Source organism: Cervus canadensis, chromosome 7, assembly GCF_019320065.1.
Source record: "Cervus canadensis isolate Bull #8, Minnesota chromosome 7, ASM1932006v1, whole genome shotgun sequence".
Taxonomy (NCBI): Eukaryota; Metazoa; Chordata; class Mammalia; order Artiodactyla; family Cervidae; genus Cervus; species Cervus canadensis.
In genome coordinates, this window is record NC_057392.1 from 90,137,588 (window position 1) to 90,159,043 (window position 21,456).

General features: G+C 39.0%; 1 protein-coding gene across 1 annotated transcript in view; it reads left to right on the top strand.

Moving 5' to 3' along the window:
- The window catches only part of ERICH6 (glutamate rich 6), a 44,832-nt gene that overhangs the window by 10,802 nt on the left and 12,574 nt on the right, over positions 1-21,456 (top strand). The window contains exons 8-11 of the mRNA XM_043473401.1: positions 7,152-7,309; positions 9,504-9,574; positions 10,917-11,062; positions 20,553-20,638. Of these exons, the coding sequence (XP_043329336.1) occupies positions 7,152-7,309; positions 9,504-9,574; positions 10,917-11,062; positions 20,553-20,638 (461 nt within the window). The remainder of the gene's footprint in view (positions 1-7,151; positions 7,310-9,503; positions 9,575-10,916; positions 11,063-20,552; positions 20,639-21,456) is intronic.

The window sequence follows — 21,456 nt, forward strand, 5'->3', positions numbered from 1 at the left end:
CTGAGTGTTCTGCCTATGTTTTCCTCTAAGAGTTTTATAGTTTCTGGTCTTCTGTATTGGTTTTTAATTTGAGTTTATCTTTGTATATGGTGTTAGGAAGTGTTCTAATTTCATTCTTTTATATGTAGCTGTCTAGTTTTCCCAGCACCATTTATTGAAGAGGCTGTCTTTGCCCCATTGTATATTCTTGACCCCTTTGTCAAAAATAAAGTACCATAGCTGCATGGGTTTTTTTCTGGGCTTTCTGTCTTGTTCCGTTGGTCTATATTTCTGTTTTTGTGCCAGTATCATACTGTATTGATAACAGTAGCTTTGTAGTATAACCTGAAGTCAGGAAGGTTGATTCCTCTAGCTCCACGCTTCTTTCTCAAGACTGCTTTGGCTATTCAGGGTCTTTTGTGTTTCCATATGAATTGTGAAATTTTTTGCTCTAGTTCTGTGAAAAATGCCATTGGTAATTTGATAGGGATCTCATTGAATCTGTAGATCGCATTTGATAGTATAGTCCTTTTCACAATATTGATTCTTCCTACCCAGGAACATGGAATATCTCTCCATCTGTTTTTGTCATCTTTGATTTCTTTCATCAGTGTCTTATAATTTTCTGTGTACAGTTCTCTTATCTCCTTAGGTAAGTTTACTCCTAGATATTTAATTATTTTTGTTGCAATGGTGAATGGGATTGATTGCTTAATTTCTCTCTGATTTTTCATTGTTAGTATATAGAAATGCAAGTGATTTCTGTGTATTGATTTTGTATCCTGAAACTGCTAAATTCACTGATTAGCTCTAGTAATTTCCTGATACTATGTTTAGGGTTTTCTATGTACAGTATCATGTCATCTGCAAACAGTGAGAGCTTTACTTCTTCTTTTCCAAATTGGATTCCTTTTATTTCTTTTTCTTCTCTGATTGCTATAGCTAGGACTTCCAGAACTATGTTGAATAATAGTGGTGAAAATGGATACGCTTGTCTTGTTCCTGATCTTAGGGGGAATGCTTTCAGTTTTTCACCATTGAGAATAATGTTTGCTGTAGGCTTGTCATGTATGGCCTCTACTATGTTGAGGTAGGTTCCTCTATTCCCATTTTTTGAAGTGTTTTCATTTTAAACAGGTGCTGAATTTTGTCAAAGGCTTTTTCTGCATCTACTGAGATTATCATATGGCTTTATCTTTTGATTTGTTAGTATGATGTATCACATTGATTGATTTGCTTGTATTGAAGAATCCTTGCACCCATGGAATAAACACAGCTTGATCATGGTGTATGAGCTTTTTGATGTGTTGCTGAATTCTGTTTGCTAAAATTTTGTTGAGGATTTTTGCATCTATGTTCACCAGAAATATTGGCCTGCAGTTTTCTTTTTTTGTGTTGTCTTTGTCTGGTTTTGGTATCAGGGTGATGGTGACCCCACAGAATGAGTTTGGAAGTGTTCCTTTCTCTGCAATTTTTGAAAGTGTTTTAGAAGGAAAGCACTAGCTCTTAAAATGTTTGATAGAATTCTCCTGTGAAGCCATCTGGTCCTGGGCTTTTGTTTTTTGGGAGATTTTTGATCACAGCTTCAATTTCAGTGCTTGTAATTTAGTTTTTCATAATTTCTGTTTCTTCCTGGTTCAGTCCTTGGTAAATTGAACTTTACTAAACATCTGTCCATTTCTTCCAGTTATCCATTTTATTGCCATATAGTTGTTCATAATAGTCTCTTATAATCCTTTGTATTTCTGCATTTGTATTTCTGTCTGTTGTAACCTCTCCTTTTTCATTTCTAATTTTGTTGATTTGATTCTTCCCTCTTTTTTTCTTGATGAGTCTGGTTAAAGGTTTGTCAATTTTGTTTATTTTCTCAAAGAACCACCTTTTAGTTTTATTAATCTTTACTATTGTTTCTTTCATTTCTTTTTCACTTATTTCTGCTCTGATATTTATGATTTCTTTCCTTCTACTAATTTTGGGATTTTTTGTTCTTTTTCCAGTTGTTTTAGGTGTAAAGTTAGGTTATCTATTCAATGTTTTTCTTGTCTCTTAAGGTAGGATTGTATTGCTATAACCTTCCCTCTTAGAACTGCTTTTGTTGCATCCCATAGGTTTTGAGTTGTTAAGTTTTCATTGTCATTTGTTTCTAGAAATTTTTTTATTTCCCTTTTGATTTCTTCAGTAACCTGTTGGTTATTTAGAAATGTATTGTTTAATCTCCATGTGTTTGTGTTTTTTACAGTTTTTTTCTTGTAACTGATATCTAGAATCATAGCACTGTGGTCAGAGAAGATGCATGATACAATTTCAATTTTGTTAAATTTACTGAGGTTTGATTTCTGATCCAAGATGTGGTCTATCCTGGAGAATGTTCCATGTGCACTTTAGAAGAAGGTGTATTGTGCATTTGGATGGAATGTCCTGAAGATATCAATGAGATCTTTCTCATCTCATGTATTATTTAAGACTTGTTTCCTCATTAATTTTCTTTCCATTGGTGTGAGTGGGGTGTTAAAGTCTCCTACTATTATTGTGTCACTGTCAATTTCTCCTTTTATGTCTGTTAGTGTTTGTCTTATGTATTGAGGTGCTCCTATGTTGGGTGCATAGATATTTACAATTGTTATGTCTTTCTCTTGGATTGATCCCTTGATCATTATGTAGTGACCTTCCTTATCTCTTGTAATCTTCTTTATTTTAACATCTATTTTGCCTGATATGAGGATTGCTACTCCAGCTTTCTTTTGCTTCCCATTTGCATGGAATATATTCTTCCTTCATCTCACTTTCAGTCTGTATGTGTCTTGAGGTCTGTAGTGGGTTTCTTGTAGACAGCATATATATGGGTTTTGTTTTATTATCCATTCAGCCAGTCTGTGTCTTTTAGTTGGAGCATTTAATCCATTTTCATTTAAAGTAATTATTGATGTGTATGTTCCTATTGCCATTTTCTTAATTGTTTGGGGTTTGATTTTGTAGATCTTTTCCTTCTCTTGTATTTCCTGACTATATGAGTCCCTTTAACACTTGTTGTAAAGCTGGTTTGGTGGTATTGAATTCTCTTAACTTTTGCTTGTCTGAAAAGCTTTTGATTTCTCCATCAATTTTGAATGAGATCCTTGCCAGGTAAAGTAATCTTGGTTGTAGATTTTTCCCTTTCAGCACGTTAAATATATCCTGCCATTCCCTTCTGGCCTGCAGAGTTTCTGCTGAAGATCAGCTGTTAAGCGTATGGGGTTTCCCTTGTATGTTACTTGTTGCTTCTCCCTTGCTGCTTTTAATATTCTTTCTTTGTGTTTAGTCTTTGTTAGTTTGATAAGTATGTGTCTTGGTGTGTTTCTCCTTGGGTTTATCCTGTATGGGACTCTTTGTGCCTCTTGGGCTTGACTGACTATTTCCTTTTCCAGTTGGGGAAATTTTCAACTATAATCTCTTCAAAAATTTTCTCATACCCTTTCTTTTTCTCTTCTTCTGGGACCCCTATAATTTGAATGTTGGGACATTTGATATTGCACCAGAGGTCTCTGAGACTGTCCTCAGATCTTTTCATTCCTTTTACTTTATTCTGCTCTTCAGAAGTTATTTCCACCATTTTATCTTCCAGCTCACTGATTTGTTCTTCCGCTTCAGATATTCTCCTTATTGATTCCTTCTAGAGTATTTTTAACTTCAGTAATTGTGTTGTTTGTCTCTGCATGTTTATTCTTTAATTCTTCTAGATCGTTGTTAATTGATTCTTGCATTTTCTCCATTTTGTTTTGAAGGGTTTTGATCATCTTTACTGTCATTATTCTGAATTCTTTCTCAGGTAGTTTGCCCGTTTCCTCTTCATTTATTTGGACTCCAGTGTTTCTAGTTTGTTCCTTCATTTGTGTGATATTTCTCTGCCTTTTCATTATTTTTTTTAACTTATTGTGTTTGAGGTCTCCTTTTCCCAGGCTTCAGGGTTGAATTCTTTCTTCCTTTTGGTTTCTTCCCTCCTAAGGTTGGTCCAGTGGTCTGTGTAAGCTTCATATAAGATGAGATTTCTGTTGAGTTTTTTGGTTGTTTCTTTATTTTCCCTGTGAGGGGTAAGGCTGAGTGAGGTGGTAATCCTGTCTGCTGATGAATTTTCATTTTGTTTGTTGTTTAGATGGGGCATCCTGCACAGGGTGCTACTGGTGGCTGGGTGATGCTGGGTCTTGTATTCAAGTGGTTTCCTTTGTGTGAGTTCTCACTATTTGATACTCCCCAGGGTTAGTTCTCTGGTGGTCTAGGGTCTTGGAGTCAGTGCTCACTCCAAAGACTCAGGACTTGATCTCTGGTCAGGAACGAAGATTCCACAAGTGGTTTGTTATGGCGTTAAGGGAGATTAAAACAAATACCCAAAAACGAGAAACCAAAGATGAACCCCAGACAAACGGCAGTTACAAAATCAGGCAAATAATAATTAAAATAATGGAATGTACACCCATAAGCAAAATCAAAACAGTTCAACAAAAATAAAGCACAATAGAGTGATCTGGTGAACAAAGAAAACCAAGAATTATATCTACTATTTAACAGCAAAATTAAAGCACAAACTGGAAAACAAAACTAAATCAAGGTGCTAAGTTGGGAGTAAAGCAATGAAAACAAAACTAACAAATATGTTGAGAGGAAAGGAAATAAAGATTAGATATGCAAAGATTAAACAGAGGTAGATAAAGAAGATTTATATACATTAAAGATTAACTGCAAAGGGAAAAGAACAGTAGGAAAAGCAAACAAAGGAATAAATGTAGAAAAAATTATAATGGGTTTAAGAAAATTAAAATTAAAAAAGAGAAAAGGAAAAAAAAAAAGAGGAAGAAGAAAGAAAAAAAAAAAAAGGAAAACTCCCCAGAACTGCAAAAGCCCATGAAGAGGCAGAGGTTTATAACAGCAATAAAAAATGTGATGAGAAGAAAAAAAAAACAACCTTAATTAGATTTCACAGTGCCAATAAAATTGACAACTACAACAAAAGGGGGGGAGGTGGGCAGAATCCAAAAGAATCTGTAAAACCAGTCAAAACATAAGAATAATAAATGTTTTTCCTGAGTCATTGCTGTCAGGGTCCTTTCCCTCGCTGGGAGTCACAGTCCACCTCGCCTCCCTAGGACGCCCTCCAACACCGCGCTGGTCTCTGGACCTGCTGCGGGGGCAGCTCAGATTCTAATCTGGTCCTGCTCCTGTGTTCTTGCCTCCAATGCCCACAGCTATGAGAACTAGTGCGCTTTCTTTTGTGGGCGCTCTCAGTGGCCTTTCATATGTTCCATAGCACAGAGTCTGCCTAGTTGATCGTGTGGATTTAATCCACAGCTTGTACAGCCGGTGGGAGGGTTTTGGGTCTTCTTCCTTAGCCACACCGCCCCTGGGTTTTAATTGTGCTTTTATTTCCACATGTGTGGGTCGTCCACTGGGGTTTGCTCCTGAGGCTGCCCTGGAGGACTTGGGCCTGCCCCTGTGAGGGCCAGGTGCGGAGGTGGTGCAGCTGCTTGGGTCACAGGGTTTCTGGGAGCACCCGGTATTCAGGGGGGCTGGTGGCTGGGGCAGCAGGAAATACAGTGCTCTAGAAGGTATGGTAACCGGTATTGGCCAATCTGCTCCAGTATCTTGCCTGGAGAACCCCCCTGACAGGGAAACTTGGCAGGCTGCAGTCCACAGGGTTGCAAAGAATTGGACATGGCCAAAGCAACCCTGCATGCATAGATGCAAGACTTTTTTGCCCGCGGCAGCTCTGCCCCAGTGAGGGTTGAGCATGAAGGTGGTGCATCTTCTTGGCTTGCAGGGACCTGGCAGCGCCAAGTGTGCAGGAACACGGACTGCCTCCACTCCAGGAGTTATGGCCTAACAGAGTCTTTTTTCAAGCCCCTTGTAGCTGGCGATCAGAAGGCCTCTTTGGGCAGTCTTTCTCTGTAGCTCTGCCTGTTGAGGCACTTGGAGGGTTCCCTTGCCTGGGGTCCTTCTCTATTGTTAGGCATGTCAGGCACATTAGAGGGCCCCCCACCCCCGGCTGGGGTCCTACCCTGTAGTTCAGTGGTGAGGCGTTTGATGGGCCAGCCTCTCTATTGTTCAGTTGCCGATGCTGGCGTGTGGGGAGAGAGAGGCTATGGTGATGGCTCCACCCCCTACACGTGACTCAGCAGTATCGCCTTGCTTCCATGGCTGCCCGGCTTTCCTCCACAGGCATTTCCCATCACGATCTCCTCCCTCACATCCCCTCAATCCGTCTCTCTGCAGTCAAGTAGCAGCCCTCGCCCTGGGATTGCTGCACAATCCCTAAATTCCAGCTCCCAGCCGCTGCCCCTTCCAGGGGACCTGCATCCCTGTCCAGGGTATGTTTGGCTGCAGCAAGGACTGTCTGATTCTCATTCCATTTAGGCTGCCACAGATCAGCTGTTTCACTCTCAGCCTTAAATGTTTCTCCTCTGACTCAGACAGTTGCCCCGCTGTGGGGATCGGACCCCTGCTTCAGTTCCCCCACCCACTGGGGGCAGGTCCAGTCCTACTAACACTCCTGTATCTGCCCCCAGTTCCTTTGTCCTACTGGGTTTTGCGTGGCTCTATATATTCCCTTCTGCTGGTCAGGTCCTCCTGTCCGCTCTCAGCTGGTGTTCCGCACGCACCTCTGTGTCTGAAGGTGTATTCCTGATGTATCCGTGGAGAGAGATGTACTCCACGTCCACCTGCTCCTCCACCATCTTGTTCCTCCTCCCATACTATGGAATCTTACGCAGCCATGAAAAGACATGAAGCATTTAAACATGCTTCAACATAAATGAAAATATTATGCTAGGTGAAAAAACCAGTTACAAAGCACCACATTCCATTTATATTAACATACAGAACAGGCAAAGCTACAGAGACATGTGGGGAGGAGGAGGAGGAGTAACTGTTATTGGGTACAGGTTTCATGTTCTAAAACTGATTGTTGTGATCACTGCACACTTCTGTGAATACACTAAAAATTATTGAATTGTACCCTTTAAATGGGTGAATTGTATGATATGGGAATTATACCTCAATAAAGTTGTTAGCACCTCCCCCCCAAAAAAAATATGATAGGTTGTTATCCAAAACCTCATTAGCCATTTTGGGTTTCATTTTTTTCCCCTCCTGTAATTACCTTCATCTAGGGCTAAGGAGATGAAAATAACGTCTTTGTTTTTCAGACTTCCTGTTGTAGTTATTTCCAAAATCTGGTCGACTACATCTATGAAGAAAACCAAAAAATCCAGAGCTCTAAAGCTGAATTAATCAGTATTGGCCCTCATGCCGCCCACGGCAGTGAAGCTGACAGACTCAAAGCAAAAGAAAAAGCTTTGCGGAGGTAATAGTGAGCCTTGGCTGTTGGAACTCAGACAGGCCCACTTAATTAGAAAGCCTTTTTTAAGAAGATTTATTTATGTATTTATTTCTGCCGGTACCGGGTCTTCGCTGCGCACGCAGGCTTTCTCCAGCGGCCGCCAGCAGGTGCGACTGTCCTGGGTGGCGCGTAGGCTCCTGTCTGCGGCCTCTCCTGGTGCGGTGTGGGCCCTGGGCTGCAAGCGCTTCATCGGTGCTGTCCTGTGGGCTCCGTGGTTGTGGTCTGAGGGCTTAGTTGCTACGTGGCACGTGGGGTCTTCCCAGACCAGGGATTGGACTCATGTCCCCTGCATTGGCAGGTGGATGCTCAACCACTGGACCACCAGGGAAGCCCTAGAAGGCCTTTTGTAAAACAAACCTCATTTTTTCCAACGCAGGTAATTGTGTAGATGCATTCCCAGTGAAGAAACAAAAATTGGCTAAAGCAAACTTCATGCAGTTCCTGGTGGACGTTATGAGAGTCAGAAGGTGTCAGAAACTCAGTGAGGTCACTGACGTTTAGAGTAGGAAATTTACCCATCCCAAATTCTCAGGGTAATTGGGAATTCCTATTAATATATGAGAGAGATTTGTCCACCAAATACAGTAGAAACACACATGCACTGATTAAATGACTGGGTTCACAAGTAATAACAGATACAAAGAATAAGGAACGGCATGTAACCAGTAAAAATTAGAATGTACTTCTTTTTTTGAAAGAAATAGCATGGTGGCTTTTATTCTCAGCTGATGGAGCCGGGAACACAGTATGCTCCTGCCTCAAGAACTGTGCCCCTAAGGCAAGCGCTAGCAGTCAGGCATCGGTGATGAGGAAACAAATGCGATAGGATCTAGATTTCTTCCTTTTGCTTTGTTTCAAAGACAGTCATAAACTGACGTCAGTATCCCAGTAACTTCATCTGGCAGTTTGGAGGCTCTGAGGCCTTCCTTCTGACATGTAACTACAAGGGAAAGGCCGTTGTGAAGGTAAACACTGGATCGGGGATGTATTTAGCATAGAGTCCAGTGAAGCGTAGCTCCCGCAGAGTTAGGGGGCAGAAAAGCAAACTTACAGATGTGCAGAATTAGGAGCAGTTAGAGTAAAATAAAGTAAATAAATAAAGTAAAATAAAGTTCGGGCCTGCTCACTGTTCTCTTTATCTTCTTTGCTCTCAGAGAAGTGAAAAAGAAAAACTACTCCTCTTTTTTCCTTTTCACTGCGACAAATTTCCCCCGTTAGTTTATTCCCTCCATATCAATGGAGGAAGGGAAATACGTGTCATTTTTGTCTGGCTGAGGACAAACTTCAGTTTTGCTCTGCTTGAAAATCACCTGCTTTTCAGTCCAGAGACCCATCTATCTCCTACTTCAAATTTTCCTTGAGACATGAACCCCAAGAAATCTTTATTGGGGTAATGAGGGACAGATGGTCAGTCTTCTGTAACTTATTTAATGCTTACACGGGACTCGTAGACCCTACCTAGGTGGGGTCATGGAGCTCTCGCCCTGTTCTATGAAGGGGCTCTGGGGTGACTTTTGTGGTTATTCCTGCTGGATCTGTTTGGAAGAGTGGCTGTGATCTCTTTGGAGGCATGGGTTTTTCTCTGCACATCATCTTTATCTTGATGTAAATCTGTGTCATCTGATAAGGGTCCTTCTGTCCAGGTTGGAGATAGTCCTTTGAACAATGTCTTTTTCAGAATGTATAATCCTCTGGTTGCAGGTCACGGGGCATCTCACAGTTAGAGAAAGCTTTATCCGATGAAATACAAATGAGGTTTGCCGGGGTGGGGGCGGAAAAAGCCAAGTGGCTGGCTTGGATTTCTTATAGCCCTTAGCTAACTGGGGCCTGTATTTCTGCGTTCTCAGAGTTTCCTCTAGATTCACCATAGGGAGTGGTTGAGCGGCTGCAGTCGAAAGAAGGCCTGGTGGCAGGTATTCCCCTTGCTCAGGGCTGCTGACTCACATTGAAAGGCTACAACCACTGATTCCATGGCTCAGGGCTTTCCTTCTTGGTCACGAATGACCATTATCCTACTGGAATTTAGGCTCTGGTTCCTGCTTCGGAGTCATTTATAAGGGATTCCCCACCACCTCCTCCTCCTCCCACCACACTCTAGTATACTATTTTAAACTTGGAACACATTTCAGACTTGTGCATCACGTTTTTAATTTTGTAGAAAACAAGAGCAACAAATGGCCAGACGCTATGAAATTTTAACAAAAGAACAGCCTACTTTCTCTGAAGAAGGTAAGTTCCTCAAAGCTGATGTTACAGATCACTTATACATCAGGGAGCTCATGTGTTTGACCAAGGGCAAAAACTGATGTATTTTTTAAAAATAACATTAAAATTTTTCATTTTGGTCAATGCCTCAGTCACAATGGCTGAAGGTCAGAAAACCCCACTTTTCTATCACCTAGCTTTTGAAGTTATGAGTCTTCAGTTCACTGCTGTTATTGATTGAAATAACTTAGCAGCATCTATAGAGCACTGACTTCGACTGGCTTCCCTCATAGCTCAGTCAGTAAAGAATCTGACTGCAATGCAGGAGACCCAGGTTCAATTCCTGGGTCGGGAAGATCCCCTGAGGAAGGAATTGGCAACCCACTCTAGTATTCTTGCCTGGAGAATCCCATAGACTGAGGAGCCTGGTAGGCTACTGTCCATGGGGTCACAAGAGTCATACAGGACTTAGTGACTAAACCACCCCACCAGAGAGCACTTTGGAGCTTCCCAGGTAGCACTAAGGGTAAAGAACCCGCCGGCCAATGCGGGAGACGTAAGACATGTGGGTTCCATCCTCGCGTTCAGAAGATCCCCTGGAGGATGGAATGGAAACCCACTCCAGTATTCTTGCCTGGAGAATACCCATGGACAGAGGAGCCTGGTGGGCTACAGTCCATGGGGTCGCAAAGAGTCAGACATGACTGAGGCGACTTAGCACATAGAGCATTTTACAGAGAGCTAGAAAGAGCTTTTGAGTTCATTGTCTCTCTTTTAGTAAAACATACATTCCATTTTGTTTCAGGCTAGAATATGGAAAGTCTGTCAAAAATAAATCAGATTCCTTTCTCATACATGGGCCCCATCGGTCAGCTGGCCAGTATAGCTGCAATTCTAGTACAACTGAAGGGGCATCATTTTAGAATCAGAAGTTCTAGAGTTATATTCTTGCTTTTCTCCTTATAGGCTGCAAAATTTGGGTTAAATTTTATTTTTAATATTTCTGAGCATCAGGCTCCTCTGCAACTCAGAGCTATTGAAAAGATACTTTGAGAAGACTTTTTTTTTTCCAACTCAATCCCAATTCAACTGTTTCCTACTAAACCTACAGCCAAAAAATTCCAAGTGATGAAAATCATCATTTTTGTTCTTCCAACGAAATGAGAATGTTCTCATTTTTTTAAAAACAGAGGGCTCCTCAACTTAATGAAGCTCCTCATTCTTCTTTCATTAAAAAAAAATGTCCAATGGAAAAGTGTCTGATGAATCAATGCATTTGTAATAGAATTTGAAATTTCATTTTAGAAGAGAGATTTTGGAAAGTTTTAAACGTATATGTATTTTCATGTGATTCTTGTCCCATTAGATGCAAAACACTATAAAACAATTTCCTATCAATTTTCCGTGGATATTCCAGAAGTAAAGTCAGTTGAGGAAGAACTAACTGATTATCAAGTGGACAAAAGAAATATATCCATTGTTTGCTGTGATTCTAGAATAGCATGTGGAAAGGTAATTAGCTTGTAATTTTTTTAATTTGCTACTCTTTGAAAACCAGTTTTACCTAAAATTTTAAAAGCTGTCTTGATGAAGATGGCAGCTTGGTTACAGGACATGTTTAACTATTAGTCATAAAGAACTGGTACAGACTTGGCCTTTTAACTTCTACTTTAGAATAATGGGCTTCCCTGGTGGCTCAGTGGTAAAAAATCCACCTGCAATGTAGGAACTGTGGGAGATACAGTTTTGATCCTTGGGTTAGGAAGATCCCTGGCGTGGCAACCCATTCCAGTATTCTTGCCTAGAGAATCCCATGGACAAAGGAGCCTGGTGGGCTACAGTCCATAGGGTCACAAAAAGTCAGACAAGACTAACGTGACTTAGCATGCACGCAAGCAGACTTTATAACAATACCTTGAATGTGTCTTATGAGGGGCTATTTTGGTTAAAGCCTTTTTACTTTAAAATGTGATCACTGTATAGTGAGGAACATTTGGAACCCTTTAGAAACCTAAAATCAATGGTAGAAAATCACCAGAAGTCTCAGCCTCATCCCCAAAATCATGATTAATATTTCAGTATTATCTGGATCTGCACTGCCCAATGTGGTAACAAATATTTCACATGGCTATCCAAATTTAAAGGAATTATAATAAAATGAAATTTAAATTTAACTCTTCAGTCACACTAGCTACATTTCAAGTGTTAAATAACTGTGTGTGACTAATGGCAACCATATTTCAGGGCAGTTACAGAAAAGTTTTATGGTCAATAAAAGTTCTATTAGCACTGTTCCAAAGTTTTTAAGCATAGGTTTTTGTTAACAGTCCTGTAATTATATTACATATGTAATTTTTCCTGCTTTTAACTTAATTTTCAACAATTTTCCCATGATACTATATAGCTTACATTGCTATTGTTTAGTCGCTAAGTTTTACTTTTACAATGTCATGGACTGTAGCCCTCCAGGCTCCTCTGTCCATGGGATTTCCCAAGCAAGAATACAGGAGTGGGTTGCCATTTCCTTTTCCAAAGGATCCTTCCAACTCAGGGATCAAACCTGCGTTTCCCACATTGGCAGGGGGCTTCTTCACCACTGAGCCACCAGGAAAGCCCATAGGTTACGTTAACATCATTTTAATATCTATGAGCCTTTTCATATAGTATCTAACCATTCTACTGGTATTGGAAATAAAGATTATTAAAAGTTCTTTTGTTTTACTAAGTAATGTTGCTTTGAATATCTTTTTGTATAAATTAATTTTTATATAAGTATAGAATCCGCCTGCAATGCAATTTAATTCCTGGGTCAGGAAGATCTGCTAGAGAAGGGATAGGCTGCCCACTCCAGTATTTGGGGGCTTCCCTGGGGGCTCAGCTGGTAAGGAATCCGCCTGCAGTGTGGAAGACCTGGGTTTGATCCCTGGGTTGGGAAGATCCCCTTGAGAAGGAAACAGCTACCCATGCTGGTATTCTGAGCTGGAGAATTCTGTGGACTGTAGCATGCCAGGCTCTTCTGTCCATGGGATTCTCCAGATAAGAATACTGGAGTGGGTTGCCATTTCCTTCTTCAATATGCAGAGTATATTATGCAAAATGCTGGACTGGATGATTCACAAGTTGGAAACAAGAAGGCTGGGAGAAATATCAACAACCTCAGATAATGACCGAAAGCAAAGAACAACTAAGAGTATAGTTTCCCTGAATAGATCCCTAGAAATCAAACACCTGAGACCAGTTTTGTCTCTCCTGGGTGATTTAGAATTTAAGGGACAGCAATGAACTGAGGTGCTGACAGAATCAAATCCAAATCCTATCTGAAGGAAGGTTGCTTATCCCACCCTCAAATTACTTCTACAAACTACCTTTCAAGTTCAATTACCAGCACACAGTGAAAAGTAATAAAAACACGAGGAAACGCGATACCATAACTGAAAATTCAAAGGACTAGTATCCAATGAGAAAAGTCTTACAAAGACTTACAAAGCCTTCAAAACCTGAAGTAATCTAAGTATGTTTATGAAAACAAAAGGTCAGCTTGAAGATATATGGAGGGAACAGAAAACTATAAAGTGACATGACAAATTTGACAAAAAGATAGTATAGAAATGAAAAATACAACTGAAACTAAAAACTGAGAAGTGAAGTGAAGTCACTCAATCATGTCTGACTCTTTGCACCCCCATGGATTATAGCATACCATACTGTCCGTCCATGGGATTCTCCAGGCAAGAGTACTGGAGTGGGTTGCCATTTCCTTCTCCAGAGGATCTTCCCAACCCAAGGATTGAACCTGGGTCTCCTGCACTGTAGGCAGACGCTTTACCATCTGAGCCACCAGCAAAGTCAAAACTTAAAAGATGAGAGTTAAATGCAGGTTAGACCCAACTAAAGAGAAACTAATGACCTGGAAGAAAGGTTGAAAAAAACCTATCAAAATTTACCATGGGGTAAATTTACCTTTTACAAAATTTACCTTTTACAAAAAAGGTAAAGAATACAGAAAAGTTTGTATAATATGAAAGTAGAATGAGGGGTATAAAATGTATTTGTTCAAAATCTCAGAAGGAGAGGAAAAAGATAACCAGGCAGAGGCAGCATTTGAAGAGATAATGGATGATTATTTTCCAAAACTGATAAGAGAGACCCATTCATAGATTTAAGAATCCTAATGAGCCCTAAGCAGGATGAATTAAAAAATAATCCTAGGTAGATTGGGAGTTTGGGATTTACATGTACACACTGCTATATTTAAAATAAAATGTGTTTCCATGAAAAAAAATTCTAGACACACCAGTGAAACTGTAGAACAACAAAGACAAAAAGGAAATCGAAAAGTCAGTTTTATTTAAAAGAGAATATTTATATTCTCTTTTTATATTTATATATATATTTATATTCTCTGTTTATATTTAAAAGAGAACAGTTAGAAATCAGATAACCTTCCAACAGTGACAATGGAAGCCAATAGAATGTCTTCAGTCTGTGCTAAAAGAAAATAATGGTCAATCTAGAAGCCTACACCCAGTTAAAATATCTTTCAAGAAAATGTGCCCCAAAAGACATGGTCTAGCAAAACAGAGTTTGTCACTAGTAGCCTCTCACAAAAAAAAAGCTAAAGAATATTTTTTGTGTAGTAGCATAGTGTGAGATTCTATGTAATCTCATAGAATTGCATAGAAGAAGAAGCATTATGCACTGTATGTATAAAACTAAACGTTGACTGATAAAACAATCATAATGATAATGACATATGGAGTTTCAAGAAACAGTATAGAGTAAAAATGTTTTAAAAATTAGTATATGATTTGGGAAGAAAGCTAAATGCAGTTACAGTGTTTTAAAAGTTCTTGGTTTGGGAGAAAACAAATACATAGCTTAATCTCAGACTTTGATAAATTTGCTTGCTAAAATTTCTAGGGCAGCCAGAAGAATAACAGAAGCAGAGTGTATAACTTCCCAGCTATCAGAGGTAGAGGGGAAAAAAAGAATAATTTATTTTAAATATCCCCCAAAGACAAGAAAGGATAAGGGGGGAAAAAATACCTAACAGAAGACAAATAGAACACAAGGAGTGTCAGTAGGTATATGTAAATAGAGTAAATTCTTCAGTTAATAAAGACTGTCAGACAATTTTTAAGGAAAAAATCCAACCATATACTGATTACAAGAGAGATATCTAAAACATAAGGTTACAGAAAAATTAAATATAAATTAAAAAATGATATATCATGAAAATACTGAAGAACATCTCTAGAGATAGAAGACCACTTTATAGTGACAGAAGTTTTAGTCCCCCAGGAAGGTATAATGTTACAAAATATTTTTCCATATTAACATATCCTCAAAAAATATAAAGCAAAATTGCACAGAAGTAAAAGGAAAAAATACTTCATCCATAATCATAATGAGATACTTTAGCCTGCTTCTCTCAATAATTGAGTGCACTATTAGACCAAAAAAAAAAAAAAAAGAGCAGTAATACAATAAAATGTTTGAACAGCCTGTTTAACAAATTTGACCTAATGTTCATAGATTGGAAGATCAAATATTTTAAAGATGACATTCTTTCCAAATTAATCTAATGCAACTATAATTCAGTTCTAACAAGGTTGTAGATTGTGTGTTGGGAAAAGGAAAGTCTTGAAAAGTTGATGACAGGATTTACATGGAAATATAAAAAACCCAGGTGCACCAGTGGTCAAGAACCTGCCAGCCAATGCAGAAGACCTTAGAGATGCAGAAGATGTAAGAGACACTGGTTCAATCCCTGGGTTGGGAAGACTCCCTGGAGGAGGAGGGCATGGCAACCCACTCCAGCACTCTTGCCGGGAGAATTCCGAGGACAGAGGAGTCGGGCGGGCTGCAGCCCACGGGTCACAAGGAGTCAGACACAACTGAAGCGACTTAGCACACATGCGTGAAAAACTTAGAAGAGCCAAGACTTTCTTGAAGAAGACTGGGAGGAAGAGGAACATGCTCCGTCAGATACTGAGATCTGTTACTAAACAGATAGGAGCACATCAAGGCCAGATACTGTCAGCCTGTTTGTCTAACTTCTATGCAGAATACATCATGCAAAACGCTGGGCTGGATGAAGCTCAAGCTGGAATCAAGATTGCCGGGAGAAATATCAATAACCTCAGATATGCAGATGACACCACCCTAATGGCAGAACTCGAAAAGGAACTAAAGAGTCTCCTGATGAAGGTGAAAGAGGAGAGTGAAAAAACTGGCTTAAAACTTGACATTCAAAAAAACGAAGATCAAGGCATCCGGTCCCATCACTTCATGGCAAATAGATGGGGAAACAATGGAAACAATGACAGACTTTATTTTCTTGGGCTCCAAAATCACTGCAGATGATGACTGCAGTCATGAAATTAAAAGACGCTTGCTCCTGGAAGAAAAGCTATAACAAACCTAGACAGTGTATTAAAAGCAGAGACATCACTTTGCCCACAAAGGTCGTATAGTCAAAGGTCCTGGTGGCTCAGAGGGTAAAGTGTCTGCCTTCAATGCGTTAGACCAGGGTTTGATCCCTGAGTTGGGAAGATCCCCTGGAGAAGGAAATGGCAACCCACTCCAGTATTCTTGCCTGGAGAATCCCATGGATGGAGGAGCCTGGTGGGCTACAGTCCATGGGGTCGCAAAGAGTCAGACACAACTGAGCAACTTCACTTTCATATAGTAGTCACTGTACAGATGTGAGAGTTGGACTATAAAGAAGGCTGAACACCAAAGAATTGATGCTTTTGAACTGTGGTGCCTTCCCTTGGACTGCAAGAAGATCAAACCAGTCAGTCCTAAAGGAAATCAGCCCAGAATACTCATTGAAAGGACTGATGCTGAAGCTAAAGCTCCAGTACTTTCGCTACCTGATGCAAAGAGCTGACTCACTGGAAAAGACCCTGATGCTGGGAAAGATTGAGGACAGGAGGAGAAGGGGGGCAGTAGAGGATTAAATGGTTGGATGGCATCACCTACTCAATGGACACGAGTTTGAGCAAGCTTCAGGTGTTGGTGATGGACAGGGAAGCCTGGCATGCTGCAGTGCATGGGGTCACAAAGAGTCGGACACAACTGAGCGACTAAGCAACAACAACATTACAAAGTATAGTAATTAAGATAGTGTAGCTTGGGGACAGGATAAACAAAAAATCCACAACACAGAATCAGACTTATGCACACACAGACACCTGATATGTGCCAGCAGTGACCCTGCAAGGTAGAGGAAAATCTTGTCAACACCTGGTGCTGGGACAGTTAGATATCCATATTTTTTAATGAAGTTGGAATAATACTTCATTTCCAGTGGATTAAAGATTTTAATGTGAAATGTAAACCTACAATGATTTTTTAAAAAAACAGGCGAATAGCTTTATTTCAGGTTAGGGAAAGATTTAACTAATTCTAAAAAGCAATATCCATAAAGGAATTGATAAATTAAAACTTGAAAGAAAAAAAAAAAAAACTTGAAAGAAAAGCCAAGAAGGGAGATGTTTTATAGCACATATGATATACAAAGGGCCTTTATTCTAAATGTATAAAGAATTTTTATAAATCAACAGGAAAAAAAAGTCTACCTAATAGAAAAAGAATGAACTAAAAAAAACTTGACCACTTCTCCAAGGAGAAAATCCAAGTGGTCAGTAAACACTTGAAAAGGTGCTCAACCTCATTAGTAACCTGGGAGAAGAAAACTGAAACCACGATTAGAGATCAGCATACACTGGCAGAGGATTCTGGTGGGCTACAGTCCACGGGGTCGCAAAGAGTTGGACGAGACAGGACAGAGTGACTAAGCACACACGCACGCATGCACGTACGTACCTATCACATTGGCAAAAATAGATAAATAAATAGATTGTAAAGTCTGATACTACTGAGTGTTAGAAAGGATGTAGAATAACAATCACTACAGTTTAGCCTCTGGTGGGAATGCAAATTGGTACAACAGCTTGAAAGTCATTTTGGCAGTTTTTTGTAATGTGAAAGACACATATCCTTTTGTAAAGTGGAATTCAACAATTCTTCCTCTGGATATAAGATCTGAGAGGAACTGGGTACCAGCATACATGCATGAGTGTTCAGAGTATCATTATTTATAAGCTGAAAACTGGGAACAACCCAGATATCCGTCAAAAATACAGTGGATAAATAAATGATGAAGTCATACAATAGAATACTATACACAAATGGAAGCTATTGGACTATGGCTACATACTGGGACACATATGAATCTTATAAATGTAACATTGATTAAAAGAAACAAAATATAAAAAATTTCCATTATATGATTCCATTTACGTAAAATTCAAAATGGGAAAGAAACTATATTGTTTAGAGGTTATAGAACACTGACTTTGGGTTAGCACACAGGGGACTTCTAGAGTTTGAGCGCTGTTCTATTTCTTGACCCAGATGGTGATGACATGGGTGTTCATGTTACCAGTTCAGTTCAGTTCAGTCACTCAGTCGTGTCTGACTCTTTGCGACCCCATGAACCGCAGCACGCCAGGCCTCCCTGTCCATCACCAACTCCCAGAGTCCACCCAAACCCATGTCCATCGAGTCGGTGATGCCATCCAACCATCTCATCCTCTGTCATCCCCTTCTCCTCCTGCCCCCAATCCCTCCCAGAATCAGGGTCTTTTCAAACGAGTCAGCTCTTCGCATCAAGGGGCCAAAGTATTGGAGTTTCAGCTTCAGCATCAGTCCTTCCAATGAACACCCAGGACTGATCCCTTTTAGGATGGACTGGTTGGATCTCTTTGCATTCCAAGGAACTCTCAAGAGTCTAACTATCCATTAACAAAATAGCATATTTTAGTGCTTCTCTGAATGTATTTTATGTCTCATAAAAATGAGAAACATATTATCTTTCAAAATAAATGGCAACATTTACATGAAAATTTAGATTATTTCATTGTTTAGCCCTAGGAATTCTTATATCCATTTTATTATAATTCAAGATTAGGAAGAAATAGAATTAAACTGAATTTTTAATTTATTATAAAACATTGTTGGGTACAAATTCATTTTCCTATTGAGTATTACCTAGATGATAAAATAGTTAAGCTTAGAGGTATCATACAGAATATCTCTCAATATTTCTTTCTTCATCTTCCCATATTTCACTAGTATTTTGCTCAAATGCATTTCAAGAGCAAACTTGAAGAGACACCAGATGCTACAGCTTATACTAGAATGTAAAGTCATTTTATTGAAGTATAATTTATAGTGAAACTCACCTTTTTATATGTACCGCTCCATTAATTTTGATAGTTATATAATCACCTCTACAGTCACTATATAGGATATCTCCATTGTGCTAGGGCTGGTTTTTTGGTTGGTTTTTTTTGATATTCTGTTTTCACAGCAATATGTGTATAAAGTAAAAGTAGGTAAATAAAAAATAAACTTGATTGAAAAACTGGCATAAGACCTGAATAGACATTTTTTTTAAAAGAAGACATAAAGGTGGCCAACAGGCACATTAAAAGATGCTCAACGTCACTAATCATCAAGGAAATGCAAATTAAAACCACCATAAGGTATCATCTCACAGCTGTCAAGAATGGCGTCATCCAAAAGAACACAAGTAACAAATATTGGCAAGGATATGGAGAAACGTACACTGTTGGAGGGAATGTACATTGGTGCAGTCACGGCAGAAAACACTATGGTGTTTCCTGAAAAAACTAAAAATAGAATTACCATGTGATTCAGCACTTCCACTCTTGAGCGTATACATGAGAAAATGAAAATGCTAATTTGCAAAGAGACACGCACCACAGTGTCTACAGCGGCATTATTTACTGTAAAATAGCCAAGACTAGAAACAAACTAAGTGTCATCAGCAGATGAATGGATAAAGCAGATGCAACATATACACACATACACACATACACACTCACAGATACATATGAATGGCCTTCCCTGGTGGCTCAGATGGTAAAAGAATCTGCTTGAAAGACAGGAGACACAGGTTCAGTCCCTGGGTTGGGAAGAGCCTCTGGGGAAGAGAGTGGCAACCCACTCCGGTATTCTTGCCTGGAGAATTCCAAGGACAGAGGAGCTTGGTGGCCTACAGTCCACAGGGTTGCAAAGAGTTGGACACGACTGAACGGCTAACACACGTAGATGTGAATAGTCCTCCGCCATAAAAAAGAATGAGGTTTTGCCATTTGTTGCAATGTGGATGGAGGGTATTTGACTAAGTGAAATAAGAAAAGACAAATACTACATTGTATCACTAATATGGAGGGTCTAAAAGAAAATAAACTAGTGAATATAATGAAAAGCAGACTCACAGACATAGAGAACAAACCAGTATTTTTCAGTGGGGAGAGGGAAGTGGGGAAGGGCAAGATAGGGATAGGAGGTTAGGAGGTATAAACAACTATGTATAAAATAAATAAGCAAAAATAAATAAATAAATAAGCTACAAGGATAATACTGTACAGCACAGAGAATACAGTCCATGTTTTATAATAAGTTTAAATGAAATGTAACCTTTAAAATTGTGAATCACTCTGTTGAAGCTTATATCATATTGTACATCAACTATACTTTAATTAAAAAAAAAAAATACCAAAAAAAAAAAAATGGTGAAAAAAAAAAAAATACCTACCATGTGATAAGCTCTTTTGCTGTTTTGATGAGAACAATTACTTAAAATATAATCCTGACTAAAGCCTAAGCACTTTCTTCTGTCTTGTCCTACTGAGTAAATTTTTTAAAACTTTTAAATAAGTTAAAAAAGACAAAAAAACACAGACCTTTAAACAGATAAGTAATGTCAGATTCCTGCCAGAAAGATTTTATTAAGTTATCTGCACGGGTTAGGGACAGTCTTTAATGATTCCTAAAGATTGTCCCCGGTTGCTGATGCAAGACTGAAAATTTTAAATTAAGAAATGGTTTGTATCACTATCTAGCAAGCAAAGGATGTCTGTTGTCATCATATAACCATCCTTTTGTCTTCTATGGTGTGTAGATCGTGACGAATGAGCTCTTTGAAAAGCACTACAAACATGGGAGCAAGTTTCTGACTTCATTTCCAGATGGGACAACACAAATATTGTATCCTTTCTTTCAACAACTTATTTTCATTAGCTTATTTCTTCAGAAAAAGCAAGCTAAAGAAAAAAGAGATTAAAAAATATGAAGAAAAAAGATAGATATGACCAGATCCTATCACACAGAGCAAAGCTATTAACATCTGTTTATACATCTTTCCTTATTTTTTCCTAGGAGCAATTATATAATTCTTTAAAAATTAATTCTTAAACAAGTTCTTCATATTTTATAACTTGCTCCCTTTACATAATAATATTAGACAATAAATACTCATAAACATTATGAGTATATAATATGCAATAAATACAGAGATACTGCACCATCTTTATATGCATATGGTATTCTATCATAGGGAGGAACTATAATTCCTTTAATCTATCCACTATTACTGATCAAAGGTGGTTTCACAATTTGGGGCTGTTTTATACAATGACTAAATGAACAGCTTTGTGCATACTTTGCTGTTTACTTATCACTTACTTCCTTGAATTAAATACCTAGAGATAGAAATTCTGGGTAAGAAAAAAGCTTTAATAGATTTTGTCCCCCAGAAAATGTGTACCAGTTTACACATCCGTGAGCAGTATGTTGTTTTTTAATGCAAAAATTCAATATCCATTTTATGGAACACTAAGTTATTGATCACTTGAACTTCTGCCTGATGGCCAGGCCATTTGCTATTTTGACACAAAGGACATTTAATATCTCTGGGAAAGAAAAACAAAGCTATGAAATTAGGAGGAGTTTTTGGTGAACTAAGGGCCTCACTTTGTAGGAGAAAGTCATTTTTAGCCATAGTTGCCTAAATGTTTAGTCAAACC